Source organism: Leptodactylus fuscus, chromosome 1 (assembly GCF_031893055.1).
Source record: "Leptodactylus fuscus isolate aLepFus1 chromosome 1, aLepFus1.hap2, whole genome shotgun sequence".
Classification (NCBI taxonomy): domain Eukaryota; kingdom Metazoa; phylum Chordata; class Amphibia; order Anura; family Leptodactylidae; genus Leptodactylus; species Leptodactylus fuscus.
The window spans coordinates 52,907,484-52,922,679 of NC_134265.1; the positions used below are offsets into that span (position 1 = coordinate 52,907,484).

Genomic DNA, 15,196 nt, shown 5'->3' on the forward strand with positions numbered 1-15,196 from the left:
GAAAAAGTTTGGGCACCCCTATTAATCTTAATCATTTTTAGTTCTAAATATTTTGGTGTTTATAAAAGCCATTTCAGTTTGATATATCTAATAACTGATGGACACAGTAATATTTCAGGATTGAAATGAGGTTTATTGTACCAACAGAAAATGTGCAATATGCATTAAACCAAAATTTGACCGGTGCAAAAGTATGGGCACCTCAACAGAAAAGTGACATTAATATTTAGTAGATCCTCCTTTTACAAAGATAACAGCCTCTAGTCGCTTCATGTAGCTTTTAATCAGTTCCTGGATCCTGGATGAAGGTATTTTGGACCATTCCTCTTTACAAAACAATTCAAGTTCAGTTCAGTGTGATGGTGGCCGAGCATGGACAGCCCGCTTCCAATCATCCCACAGATGTTCAATGATATTCAGGTCTGGGGACTGGGATGGCCATTCCAGAACATTGTAATTGTTCCTCTGCATGAATGCCTGAGTCGATTTGGAGCAGTGTTTGGACATTGTATTGCTGAAATATCCATCCCCGGCGTAACTTCAACTTCGTCACTGATTCTTGAACATTATTCTCAAGAATCTGCGGATGCTGAGTGGAATCCATGCGACCCTCAACTTTAACAAGATTCCCGATGCCGGCATTGGCCACACAGCCCCAAAGCATGATGGAACCTCCACCAAATTTTACAGTGGGTAGCAAGTGTTTTTCTTGGAATGCTGTTTTTTTGGACGCCATGCATAACGCCTTTTTGTATGACCAAACAACTCAATCTTTGTTTCATCAGTCCACAGGACCTTCATCCAAAATGAAGCTGCCTTGTCCAAATGTGCTTTTGCATACCTCAGGCGACTCTGTTTGTGGCGTGCTTGCAGAAACGGCTTCTTTCTCATCACTCTCCCATACAGCTTCTCCTTTTGCAAAGTGCGCTGTATTGTTGACCGATGCACAGTGACACCATCTGCAGCAAGATGATGCTGCAGCTCTTTGGAGGTGGTCTGTGGATTGTCCTTGACTGTTCTCACTATTCTTCTTCTCTGCCTTTCTGATATTTTTCTTGGCCTGCCACTTCTGGGCTTAACAAGAACTGTCCCTGTGGTCTTCCATTTCCTTACTATGTTCCTCACAGTTGAAACTGACAGGTTAAATCTCTGAGACAACTTTTTGTATTCTTATATCTATTCTTATATCTATATATATTTTGTATCCTTCCCCTGAACAACTATGTTGAACAATCTTTGTTTTCAGATCATTTGAGAGTTGTTTTGAGTAGCCCATGATGCCACTCTTCAGAGGAGATTCAAATAGGAGATCAACTTGCAATTGGCCACCTTAAATACCTTTTCTTATGATTGGATACATCTGGCTATGAAGTTCAAAGCTCACTGAGGTTACAAAACCAATTTTGTGCTTCAGTAAGTCAGTAAAAAGTAGTTAGGGGAATTCAAATCAATAAAATGATAAGGGTGCCCATACTTTTGCACCGGTCAAATTTTGGTTTAATGCATATTGCACATTTTCTGTTAGTACAATAAACCTCATTTCAATCCTGAAATATTACTGTGTCCATCAGTTATTAGATATATCAAACTGAAATGGCTGTTGCAAACACCAAAATATTTAGAACAAAAAATGATTAAGATTAATAGGGGTGCCCAAACTTTTTCATAGGACTGTATATACCTCTCAGAGAACTGGGCCTTCCATATCTGGATCCTACATGCCCTATCCAAGTTATTCACCATTTCAAGCTGCTCTAGTACAGTTTTTAGCTGTAGTTGCATGGTCGTATGTGATCTGTTACAATTATATCAGAAAATAGATGCAAAATACATGCAAAAGTTCACTTTTCAGATCAACAAAAGGTCATCTTATACTGCAAGAGTATATTCTAAAGTTTTTACTCATTAATTTTTATTTATTAACTATCCTAATCTGACCTATTTCATACAGTCCTTGTCCAACAGCGCCCTCTGCTGCATCACTTCCAGAATACCATACAAGCGATTGTACTACGAGCCCACACAGCTACATTACTTGTTCTATAAATTAGGTATAACACTTTGGGTTTATCTACCCTGGGGGCAGAAGTGGACCAAAAAATATACAAAGATAATACTAAGCTTTATAAAGCAATGGACACAGAGGAGGAAGATAGTGCAGAGGTGAAAATTTAAGCTATTGGGTCCCAATGCAAAAACTGTAATGGGCCCCTAGTTAACTTCTGCCATTTAGAATAGTGGTTTGTTTTGTGTGGCAAAGGGACCTTTGGAGCCCCCAATGTCCAGTATCCGGTAGTGACTGCTACACCCCAGGGATAGCATAATATTACAGATGGATCTGTGGAATCAGGAAGCTTGAGTGGAAAATCGGTAAATTAAGGCTACACACCCCGGTGGGGGCTGGAGGAGTAGTGTTTTCTCCTGTTGAGCTAAGTGCCAAGTGTCGACTGTCAAGCCATTATTGTTGAGCTTCTTCCCCCTAACCAGTGTAGTCTCCATGAGTTTGTATGTTTGGATGTTTGTTCCACTATCACAGCCAAATGCCAGTACCGATTTGGCTGAGATTTCGCACATACCTGGATATTTAGCCGGAAGGAAAGATAGGCCACCTCCCGAGGCGCGCACTCCCCCAACAGCCCCACCGGGACCGGCGAAACAATACTCTGGCTCCGCTGTAGGGCCTCTGATGGTGTCCGCGGTGCCCCCATTGGTGTGCGGCAGGCTCTGGGCAGGCCTGTGGAGAAGCGGTGCAGCCCGATACGTCCAAGCCAGTCTGTGGGTGGGCCGCTTTCCGTTCTCCAACACGGCCAACATGGCGGCTACTCGCAGCTCTGGAGCGCCGCATCCATGCTGCCTGCTCTGCCTGCCCAGACCACCACTCGCCGGCGGCAGCGACTGTGCAACCTCCCTCCGGACCCGACGCGGTTGCGCAGCAGCACTCAGCGACGGACACCGCCTTCATCGGCTCGGCCGGAGCTGTAAATACAACGGGACACTGTAGGGTAGGGGGGATTGCTTCCAGGGGGGGTTTAAGGGTGGCAGGCGGGTGGGGGCCGCGGGAGAGTCAGTAGGGTGCTGCAGGACAGAAGGACTAGTGAGAGAGAGCCTGGGTGCAGCACGAGAGACAGGGGGGCCTGTGAGGTTGGGGTCGCAGATGCAGCCGGTAGTTAGAGAGACTGCGGTGCTCAGCGAGGGGCAATGGGGGTTGGCACGTGTGCACACTGCGAATCAGAAGCGACAGCGATTGTGTCCATATAAGCAGCTCAGCGCCACCGCCAATCCGCAGATGAAGTCGTGGGCAGATGCTAGTATTTTTCTATTGCTGATATCATTCCTGTGCTGAACATGGAGGTGTTCTGGGATTGCGCTGCAATTGGAATTGTGACCTCCCCTACGAAGAAACATTATAAAGCTTAAAGGGGTTGTCCCATCACAAGGATCCTATCTATACTGCTAGTTTATGTGGATATAAGACTTTTCCTAAATGCATTGCTTTATCAAAACTGCTTTGTTTGGCCGCTATCTTAATTTATTCACTTCATTGTTTACACTCCGTTTCTATGGCCCTTTGGATTATCTGCTCATTTCTCAAGTGATGTAGCTGCCTGCTCTCAGGGAGAGAGGGGCTGGGAGCAGCTCTGAGCTGTTTGTGTCTGATAAGTAGCGGAGCTTCTCAGAGAGCTCCGGGATTTCTGAGCTCTTATCAGTCGGTTTAATTGAATTTGGCTGATAAGGGCTGAGATAGGGAGTCCGTTACCTCTTTATGTAATGCAAACTGACTCAAATCCAGCTCTGCTACATCAGCTTCACACTGTGATAATTCATTTACAACCAATCCCGTGCAAGTGAAACCCCGCCCACCTATATGCCGAGAAAAGCAGGAAGGGAAAAGAGCACAACAGCCTGCAGGTTAGTGAACAAGCGTCATGGGAATACCCCTTTAATTGGATTTGGGGTGGAGGGGTATTTTGCAACATCCCCAACCCAGTGGTAGGCCATTCCCTATACTTGAGTGGTGCACGCTCTCCATGAATAGTGAAAGAGTGATATAGACTTTTTTCCCTCTCTTTCTCTTGGACGATATCCTCCCATTTGGCTGTCATGGGGAAGGACATGGAGAATACCATTATAGGATATAAGGTAAAATAGTGCTTAAAATTCCCTATACAATAACTTGAGGATACTGGAGAACAGTAAACTTCACTTAACTTCTGCCAAGGCAAATAAAGCCATGAGATGCATCATATTACCTTCTCTATATACACTCACCGGCCACTTTATTAGGTACACCATGCTAGTAACGGGTTGGACCCCCTTTTGCCTTCAGAACTGCCTCAATTCTTCGTGGCATAGATTCAACAAGGTGCTGGAAGCATTCCTCAGAGATTTTGGTCCATATTGACATGATGGCATCACACAGTTGCCGCAGATTTGTCGGCTGCACATCCATGATGCGAATCTCCCGTTCCACCACATCCCAAAGATGCTCTATTGGATTGAGATCTGGTGACTGTGGAGGCCATTGGAGTACAGTGAACTCATTGTCATGTTCAAGAAACCAGTCGGAGATGATTCCAGCTTTATGACATGGCGCATTATCCTGCTGAAAGTAGCCATCAGATGTTGGGTACATTGTGGTCATAAAGGGATGGACATGGTCAGCAACAATACTCAGGTAGGCTTTGGCGTTGCAACGATGCTCAATTGGTACCAAGGGGCCCAAAGAGTGCCAAGAAAATATTCCCCACACCATGACACCACCACCACCAGCCTGAACCGTTGATACAAGGCAGGATGGATCCATGCTTTCACGTTGTTGACGCCAAATTCTGACCCTACCATCCGAATGTCGCAGCAGAAATCGAGACTCATCAGACCAGGCAACGTTTTTCCAATCTTCAATTGTCCAATTTCGATGAGCTTGTGCAAATTGTAGCCTCAGTTTCCTGTTCTTAGCTGAAAGGAGTGGCACCCGGTGTGGTCTTCTGCTGCTGTAGCCCATCTGCCTCAAAGTTCGACGTACTGTGTGTTCAGAGATGCTCTTCTGGCTACCTTGGTTGTAACGGGTGGCTATTTGAGTCACTGTTGCCTTTCTATCAGCTCGAACCAGTCTGGCCATTCTCCTCTGACCTCTGGCATCAACAACGCATTTCCGCCCACAGAACTTCCGCTCACTGGATGTTTTTTCTTTTTCGGACCATTCTCTGTAAACCCTAGAGATGGTTGTGCGTGAAAATCCCAGTAGATCAGCAGTTTCTGAAATACTCAGACCAGCCCTTCTGGCACCAACAACCATGCCACGTTCAAAGGCACTCAAATCACCTTTCTTCCCCATACTGATGCTCGGTTTGAACTGCAGGAGATTGTCTTGACCATGTCTACATGCCTAAATGCACTGAGTTGCCGCCATGTGATTGGCTGATTAGAAATTAAGTGTTAATGAGCAGTTGGACAGGTGTACCTAATAAAGTGGCCGGTGAGTGTACATCACAGAGATAACCGATAGCACTCATCTACTACCGTACAGAAGGATAAAGTTACCTATTGGATTGTAGGATACCCCTCCCCAAACCCCTCTGAAGAGATCAGCATCCCTTATTTAATATGCCCCTGTGTACATTGCACATGTAAAGTCAAAGCGACGTTTACATAAAGTCTATGGAGCAGGTGACAACCATACGTATCCCATAAAATGTCCAGGCTCAGGAGAGACTGTTGTACATCTTTATTGCTAAATTACAGAATAGACACTGTCTGCAAGCATCGAGTACATCGATATACAGATAGAACAGGATTTACAACGCACGGAGAATTCAAACTTTTCGGGTTTTAACCAAAGTTACAGAATTGTTGATGAGAAACTGAAGACTTATTAAAGCGGCTTTCACATCTGAGAAAGTGATGGCACATTGCTAAGATATCGGATCTCTGAGACCCCTTCCCCCCCCCACACACACACTGATCCTAAGAATAAAGGGGGCACAGCACTTCATTGGGGGTCCCAGAGGTTAGTCCTAATAGTATGCTGTTACTTCATAAGATGGAAATAATCCTTCATATAAAAAAATGAAGTGGTTTGCCATGGCAAATACATCAGCTCTGCAAAAAGTGAATAGAAAAACAGCAAAAAATATAGGAGTGTTTTTCAGGAACAGCGCCCTTCTCCGTCATTGGTGAGGTCAGGTATTACAACTCAATTAATAATTCCATTTTGAAAATCATAACCAATAAGTAGGCAGTGGAGACTTGTGGGCAAAGAACTAAGCTTGTAGTACATACAGCAAAATGATGGAGACCTGCCTTCTGAATGATCAGAATTAGGAACTTTTGCTGTAATTTTCTTTATCAGATGTTATTTTGCTCTGCAGTAGATATATAGTATGTAAAGCAACCCTCTAGTTTTATCAGCCTTCTCACAAGGTTAGACAGGCAAGGCCTGTGAGAGGAGACCCCAAAATAATAATACAGATTCTAGTGGTCGTCCTAAACTGTTGTACCTGAGATCTTTGGATCCCCTAGACAATATAAGGGGTGTCATAGGAATGAATGGGGCAGTAGTCCACATGACCACAGCTCAAAGACCCACAAAGGTGCCTTCTAAAGACAAAAAAAGGACTCGTTGCAACAAACAACTGAACTTAAGTATTTGTCCATTTCTCACCTGTTCATACAAACACTATACTTAGGTGAGCTACTTTTAAGAAAGCCTGAAGGGTTAAATACCGTATATACTCGAGTATAAGCCGAATTTTTCAGCACAATTTTTGTGCTGAAAAAGCCCCCTCTGGCTTTTACTCAAGTCAGCAAAAAAATTTTTATAGGGGGGAGGGGGTGTCTATGACCAGCCGCAATATCAATGTATAGAATCTCCCATAAAATAGTGGGGAAAAAAAGAAGCCTTAAAAAAATAAAGGTTCTAAGTCCCTCCTTTCCCTAGAATACATATAAAAGTAGAAAATGACTGTGAAACACATACACATTAGGTATCCCTGTGTCTGACAGTGCCCGGTCTACTGAATATAGGGGATCTGCAACCAAAACACCCCCTCCCCTTCCCCAGCAACTACTGCACCCAAAAACTCCGACCATTTTAATTTTTGAAATTTTCCAGTAGCTGCTGCATTTCCCCCCTCGGCTTATACTCGAGTCAATAAGTTTTCCCATTTTTTTGTGGTAAAATTAGGGGCCTCGGCTTATTATTGGGTCAGCTTATACTCGAGTATATACGGTAATATAACCAGATTTCCAAGCTATGGTAAAAGTGTCAATGTTACTACATTTAAAGGAGTTTTCCAGGGAAACTTAAAGATCTATACATGGGCTCCTGAAAAAATAATGGGAAAAAAAAAATCCACTCTATAGCTAAAGATGTGATGCTGCCGGGGCCTCCCACTGCCGTCCACCTCCTGGTATCCAACACATAAGAGACGATGCCCAGAGATGACTGTTAGACAATCACTGACTGATGCATTGACCTGCCTTAACCAAGGACGCGGAGCGGGCATGTGTAGGTATTTTGGGTGTTGGTCAGTGGGAATTAATTTTTATTTTTTAGGCCTTTTATTTTGCAGTATCAATGGAAATTCCCTCTTATTTCTAGCTGCATCTCAACAGGGGAGAGAGATACTACAGCGGATTAATCTAAGCTGTTACTGTTCATCACAGGTACCTAAAGATAGATTGTAAGCTCTTGCGAGCAGGGCCCTTAATCCCATTGTGTGAAATGATGTATGTGTCTGTATTTGAACCCTACAAATTGTACAGCGCTGCAGAATATGTTGGCGCTATATAAATAAAATTTATTATTATAGGTCATCAATATCAGATCAATGAGGGTCTGACACCAAGAACCCCTAAGAATCAGTTGCTCTCAATAGCTGATATACAGAGAATGGAGCAGGAAGCAGACAGCGTTGTACTCCGTGTAGTGGCCAGGCCATTCACTTGAATGAGACCTAAGTTGCAATGACTTAGTTCACACAATACAGCTCAGCACTGCCAACACGGTGGCTCAGTGGTTAGCACTAGAGATGAGCGAGTACTATTCGAAACTCCAGTTTCGAATAGCACGCACCCATAGGAATGAATGGACGTAGCCAGCACGCAGGGGTTTAAGCGGCTGGCCGCCGGCAAAGTCTAAGTCCCGGCCGCTTCCATTCATTCCTATGGGTGCGTGCTATTCGAAACGGCCATTTCGAATAGTATTCACTCATCTCTAGTTAGCACTACAGCCTTACAGCGCTTGAGTCCTGGGTTCGAATCCTGCCAAGGACAACCTCTGCCAGGAGTTTGTATGTTCTCCCCGTGGATTTCCTCCCATAATCCAAAGACATACTGATAGGGAAATATGTATATTGTGATTTCTATATGGGGCTCAGAATCTACATAAAAAAACAGCCCGGCATGATCTAACCTTCCCACCATGTTAACACTTTTTGAAGACAAAATTCAGAGGTTCACAGTAACACTATGACATGTAACTTATAGATTGTAACATGTTAATCCACAGCATATATAGAGCAGATGTACAGTATACATATAATACAGCAGCTTCCATCATTGTGGTCCCCAAGTTCTGATGTAGATTACTTAACCCCACACAAATTACTTTACAGTCACATTAAAATTACAAAAGCCCTCCCCAAAATTGTCATTTTTTTATTGCAGATTTTGAATTTATGGCTCAAGTAAATGTAACGTGCACATAACTCGGAGACTGATGAGCATTTTAACCTTAAACCAGTAGCATTTTATCCCTCTGCCTTCCCACATTCATACATTTCATTTGAGTGTAGCGTTACAAGACCTTGTATTTTGGGTTTACATAAGACTTTTTCATCAGTTTTTATTACTTTTTGAGAGGCGAGAATCAGAAAACATGAAACCTGGCATCTGAATTATAATGTTATTGGAGTTTATCATGTAATGTAAATAACTAGGTTTATTATAAGGGTTGTTATGGATGTGGTGATAACAATTGTATGTTATTTTTTCATTACAAGAGAGAAAAAAGTAAAAAATTTTTTCCTGTAAAATGACTTAGGTGCTGCAGTCAGCATTAACCGCCACATTTAAAGGGTTAAATGACAAGAATGCTTCTGTTTGATAAATGGAGGTGTTATCACAAACAAAAGTCCATGGTACTCACTCCCACGAGTTATCAGAAGCGACAGGGATAAGACTTGTTCAGAACTGCAGGGCAATTAAAGGGGGTCTGACTCCCGGACTCCACGCTGATCAGCTGTTCTAGCATCTTCCGGGTGCACAAAGCTGCTATTGGATGGGCCATGCACGCCAATGTTCAATAGCAGCTTCCAGAACAGTCTAGTTCTATTCTATAACAATCCCAGTCAATGGGCACCATACATATCTGTATACCTATATGTCACAACCTTCTATGGATGGACTGAACACTGTGTGCACAAAGCCTGACTTGCACAAGCTGGAATGTGGCTGCTATGATATCCTGCTGAACTTTCAGGCCATGTCATATTGATGCCACAGAGGTTGGGTAATAGTCTGCCATATGCAATGTATGGAGTATTAAAAAAACGGTATTGCAACAAATGGAAAAAAACAACCACTGACGTATGTGGCTGCAAATACATATAACAGTACACTTATCTATGTGAGATGGCATTTATTCAGTGGTCCCTGTGTCCACTGATGCCTCAGTCTGTGTCTTCTCCACCACAGATGGCATCCATCTTCTCAAAGTGTCTTGATCTGGTAAGGAGAGCACTGGTCTGCAGAGTTCATAAGCCACAGGAGAATAATAAAACAGAGTTACAGCAAATCCTTTGATATCTTTGGAGAACTGGATTACTTTGGGTTTTTTGTTCTTCTGGACCTGGTGTCTGAACAGTTCTAGAGTTAACCCACTGAAGTGCTTGGATACTAGCTGGACGGGATCACTTCCCAGCATGCTACTTCTCAGCTGCGTGATGGTGTTCTTCATGCTGGTTATCCTGGCCTTCTGCCTCAGGATTTGTTTCTGTAGAGAGTTCTTTTTTCTTCTCAAGTTAACAAGGACGGGGTCCACTTTTGGGGTACGGACGTTCTCCTTGTTGGCGGAGGCAGCTGAATAGGAGTGCTCGGCAGACATTACAGCTTCTGGTGTTACTGGTCCAGCAACTGGCTGAGGCTTCGGAGTTACCATAGTTGAAGGCGCACCACCATCTTTCTTTTTGGCAGGTTTCTTACAAGGTGGTTTTTTAATACGGACACCATCCATAATTGAAGGCACGGCATCTAGTCGCAGGTAAGGGTATGACGCGCCAGGCCGCAGCATGTAGTCCTCTTCTGTGAAGTGGTCACTGCAGAGTCTGCTGTAAATTGAAGGTTTCCACTTGTCACGACGAATGACTGCTAGCCATTTGGCAAGGTATTCGGGATTTTTCATTGGGAACCTACAAGTGGATAACAGAGAAGTTAATGTAATCTACCATGATATATCACATAGTTCACTAAATACTAAAGCATGCGCAGCAATTACTCCATTACACCAAACAGATGAGGGAGGGTTCACACCAGCGACCGATCTCCGTTTTGCAGATTTTTTTGTTTCCTGCCCAAGAAACTGGACAGGAGAGGGAAAACCGGCAGGCAGTTTTCAAGCCAATTCATTTGAATGGGTTTGCAAAGTGTCCGCCTGTGAGCGTCTTCTGCTCTCTGCGGCGAAACCGTTTTTTTTGTTTTTTTTTAACCCGGACACAAAGTCGGACATGCAGGACAAACGGTTTCACCGCGGAGAGCAGAAGATGCTGACGGGCACTCACTGAATGTCGGGTTTCCGACAGAAAACAGAAACCTGCAAAACGGAGATCGGGCGCTGGTGTGAAGCCGCCCTGACCTATAAAAAGGCATAAGTATGGTTCTGTAATCCAGAATTATACTATAGAGCTTCTCCTTACATTAGGACGCCTGTAAGAGCCCAAATATCTGTATTAAAGAATAAGGGGGTTTCCTGGATTTTATTATCAATGACCTACACTAGGATAAGAGTGAATGGACTTAGCTGCAATAACCAGGCATGTCCACTACAGAGTATATGGCACTGCGGAGCTTGCTGCGCGGACGTCCCGTTTATCACCTGACTGGTGCAATGCCAGAGGTCAGACCAACACAATACAAAGCTCTATATTCCTGGTATCCTTCATACTGCCAAAAAGGTGAAGGAATTTTCTAATGAAGAAAACTCCTGTCCATGTCCCCTAAGGTCATAAGAATGTTATAAATGGAGGTCATTGTTAAGGACTTCCCCTTAAAGGGGTTTTCAACAACCCAGCAAAGTTGGCTACTAATGATCTACAGGTTGATACGCCAGGACCCCATGCCCACCAGAATCCATATACAAGGTATACTGCTAGGTGCAGCTAAAGTGAATGGCACCCAGCGCCACTACAGTGTACAGTGCTCTGTATAATACATACAGCTTCCTGTACATGCGCTGCAGCGGTGACGACAGGAACGCCAGCTCTGCCCCCATTCACTTGAATATGAGCAGGACTGCTTCTACCCGTATACTTTCTCTGGATAGGTCATCATTGCTTGATCATGGACGACCCATTTAATAAGTCAAAATAGACAGATGCTCTAGTGTATTCATGCTGTCCATGTCACACCAACATGGAGACTGATCTGAAGACAGTCAGGAATAGTTTAGAATACATTAAAGGGGTTGTCCCATCACAAGGATCCTATCTATACTGCTAGTTTATGTGGATTTAAGACTTTTCCTAAATGCATTGCTTTATCCAAACTGCTTTGTTTGGCCGCTATCTTAATTTATTCACTTCATTGTTTACACTCCGTTTCTATGGCCCTTGGGATTATCTGCTCATTTGTCAAGTAATGTAGCTGCCTGCTCTCAGAGGGGGAGGGAGGGGCAGCTCTGAGCTGTTTGTGTCTGATAAGTAGCGAAGCTTCTCAGATAGGGGAGGTGAGAGATCCGGGATTTCTGAGCTCTTCTCAGTCGGTTTAATTGAATTTGGCTGATAAGGGCTGAGTTAGGGAGTCCATTACCTCTGTATGTAATGCAAACTGACTCAAATCCAGCTCTGCTACATCAGCTTCACACTGGGGTAATTCATTTACAACCAATCCCGTGCAAGTGAAACCCCGCCCACCAATGTGCCGAGAGAAGCAGGAAGTGAAGAGAGCACAACAGCCTGCAGGTTAGTGAACAAGCGTCATGGGAATACCCCTTTAAGTATAATAATAAAATTTAAAAAATGCTATCAATTACCTGAAAAAGTGTTTACCGCATCCTTTTGACAATCGATTTTTACAGCCTTTTGCTGCACAGACCGTCATCTTCTCATTAAAATGAAATCCAAAGTCTGTGTGGGATAAAGAAATAACACTATGGTTAAGACTCGGAAAAGGAGCTTTTGCCTTCTGTGTGAAATTTGACTAACCAAGGCTCCATTCCTATCAATGGCACACAAAGCTAAATACCAGGGATGTGGAGTCAGAGTGAAAGTCAGAAAAAAAAGTTACCGACACCAAGTTCAAAGTAAAATGATGATTTTATACAACTATTAATACGATTTAATTAATTAGAGGCATAGTTTATTACTAACTTATTTGAATAAGAAGTTAAATACGTGAATTAAACGAGCTTTACTGCTACTTACTGAACATGGCTGTCAGCCATTTGTGAAGGTATTGAACAGTGGACCCCCCCCCCCCCCCCCCCCCAAAAAAAAAAAAAAAAACAAATAAAAAAAACTAAAAACAAACAGGAGTCCTGTCAGTAACAGATGGAGTCCCTGCACTATCAAAGGGGTCACCACTCTCCACAGAGATCAGATTATTCTGGATAACAGTGGTGCTCCCACCAATAACATCTTCTCACATGATGGTTTTGATTGGACTTCCCAATAAGTTACCATTTTATAATGGCTGACTCCCTAATTTTGTAATCAGAGTCAAATTTTTTGTTACTGTATAGGGGATAAATGTCTGGCCACTGGGACACCAGGGTTCCATGTGTGTGAACAGAGCCATAGTCCGCATGTGGCCCGTTCACCTCTACAGGGCTGACAACAGACAGTAGCTGACTTTATCTCTGTCAGTCTTACAGAAGTGAGTAGAACGGTGGTCACACACGTGCACTACAGCTCCATTCTCAAAGAGGGCATGAGACCCCATTCTTGTGATTATTGGTGATCCCAGCGGCCAAACTCCAGGAGACTCAGACTCCTTTATAAATGGCTGCAGCCGCGGTCAGACAGAAGCCGTAAAGATCTTGTGATTAAACTGAATTCCTATGAAAGTAATTACAGTATATATCTAATTGAAAGGGATGTCTGGCCCCAAATCACATTCTCATACACGTATGGGTCATCAGTAACAGAAATCACATTGGGACAAAGAACCCTGCAATGATAGAATATGATTTACTATATAATATCATTACACATTGCTAATAGTTTCATTTTGAAGCCGGAGTCTGGGTCAGTAATTTTTTATGACTCCGACTCCATTCCAAATAGTTCCTGACTCCAATGGCACAGCCCTGCTTCAAAGTGATGGAGGTGACCTGTGGTTGTCTGCTATGGAGCACTGCCATAGCCCTCTGCTAGTCTACAAGATCCCTCTATGACCAAGCTGAGGCTACTTCTAGGAATGGTACATGCAGTCAGACATCTGTGGGGCTGTATTGTCCCCTCCATGTCTACTCCTGGCAGGGTGCACTACTAACATAGCAGGGTGCAGGGTCCCAGCTGACTGCCACTGTCTCCTGTACTCTCTCATGGACTTCACTTCTATTACAGACAACGGCTGGTAATAACTTACTGAGAAAAAGAGTGGCTAACTCTGCGGAGCGCTGTGTCTTCTACAAAATGGCGGCACTACTTCCTGGAAGAGAGTAACGCAATGTGCAAGGAGCTAGTCTCTCATTGGTGAGAGCGTGCCATGTGATCACGTGACGTCACACCGAGTCACGTGGTCACGGAAAGCCAATCCTGATGCAGAATGATGACGTAATGGAGTGTTTGTAAATACAAATAGCGGAGCTGTACGACGTGTGTGAAGTCCGTCACTGATAATAACCATCCAGTGTGAACAACGCCTGGCTGCTGTAGTGACAGAAAACCGCAGCGTCTTATATCTAATAAATAGCGCCGTCTAGTGGTTGTGATTATTATATAGTGAAAGGAGTATTTGTCACGCCGAGCTATCATAGTACACGTATTGGTGAGAACCACTTTCCTAATACTGTGTCCCATTACAGGTCCCAAAACAGCTCTGACCAAACAAGAGGCCTGTCCTGGCGTCCTGTGTCAGGGCGAGCTTCAGGTTTGTGTGGGCTACTGTACCACAGAGCCTTAGTGGGCACCATGTGTGAGTAGGGTGTTCCTCTAAAAGCTATCGCAGCAACAACAAACAAACAAACAAAAAAAACACCCGAAATTGGGCATAAATGAGTATAGGCCTTCCATAACACTTCATAGCAAAAGTTGAAATCAGCAATAATAAGCAAGCCCCCATAGAGTTGGAAACGGACCCCCTAGTCTATCCCCATACAGTACAAGGGCTCGTTCACATCGGGGTCTCCATTTTGCAGGTTTCCATTTCCTGCCCGAAACTGAACAGGAGACAGAAACCTGCCGGCACCTGCAGTGTCCGGCTGTGAGCGCCGGTGAGCGTTTTGTGCAAAAGTCTTGCAAAAAAACGTTTTCGCTGCAGAGAGCACAAATTGCTCACGGTCTGCCAGGTTTCCATTTTCTGTCGGCACAAGACGGAAACTTGAAAACGGAGATCGGGCACTGGTGTGAACCCAGCGTCATGGACAGCATATGCCTCTATATAGTATCATAGCCCCATTAAGTCTCCATACAGTATATTGGCCACCTCATTATATCCACATACAGTATAATGGCCATCATATTCCCCATATAGTATAATGACCCCATTATTATGTCTATACAGTATAATGGCCATAACTGGCCCCCATACAGCATAATGGCCCCCTTATTATGTTCCCATATAGTATACTCACCATCATATGCCCCTATATAGTATCATAGCCTCCTAATTAAGTCACCATACAGTATAATGGCCCCCTTACTTGCCTGTGCTGTGGTATCTGACACCAAGACACTAGCAGCAGAACTTGTGAAGTGGAGCTTATCCATGGATCAGACCTGTTTTTTTCAGCACATCCCACAGTTGCTCAACCAAATTA

The 15,196-nt window shown here is 43.9% G+C and overlaps 1 protein-coding gene across 2 annotated transcripts; it reads right to left on the bottom strand.

Annotated features, from left to right (window-relative positions):
• Window positions 1-9,232: 9,232 nt before the first annotated feature.
• On the bottom strand, window positions 9,233-13,868 carry LOC142192379 (THAP domain-containing protein 1-like). 2 transcript variants are annotated; one of them, XM_075262411.1, is made up of 3 exons: window positions 13,804-13,868; window positions 12,248-12,341; window positions 9,233-10,409 (listed from the first exon to the last, which is right to left on the bottom strand). In XM_075262411.1, exons 2-3 carry the CDS (start codon window positions 12,313-12,315, stop codon window positions 9,641-9,643), a joined length of 837 nt encoding a protein of 278 aa, XP_075118512.1. In that variant the 5' UTR covers window positions 12,316-12,341; window positions 13,804-13,868; the 3' UTR covers window positions 9,233-9,640. The 2 variants fall into 2 exon arrangements, with proteins under 2 accessions (XP_075118512.1, XP_075118513.1); XM_075262412.1 differs by lacking the exon at window positions 13,804-13,868 and adding an exon at window positions 13,709-13,774.
• Window positions 13,869-15,196: the final 1,328 nt, after the last annotated feature.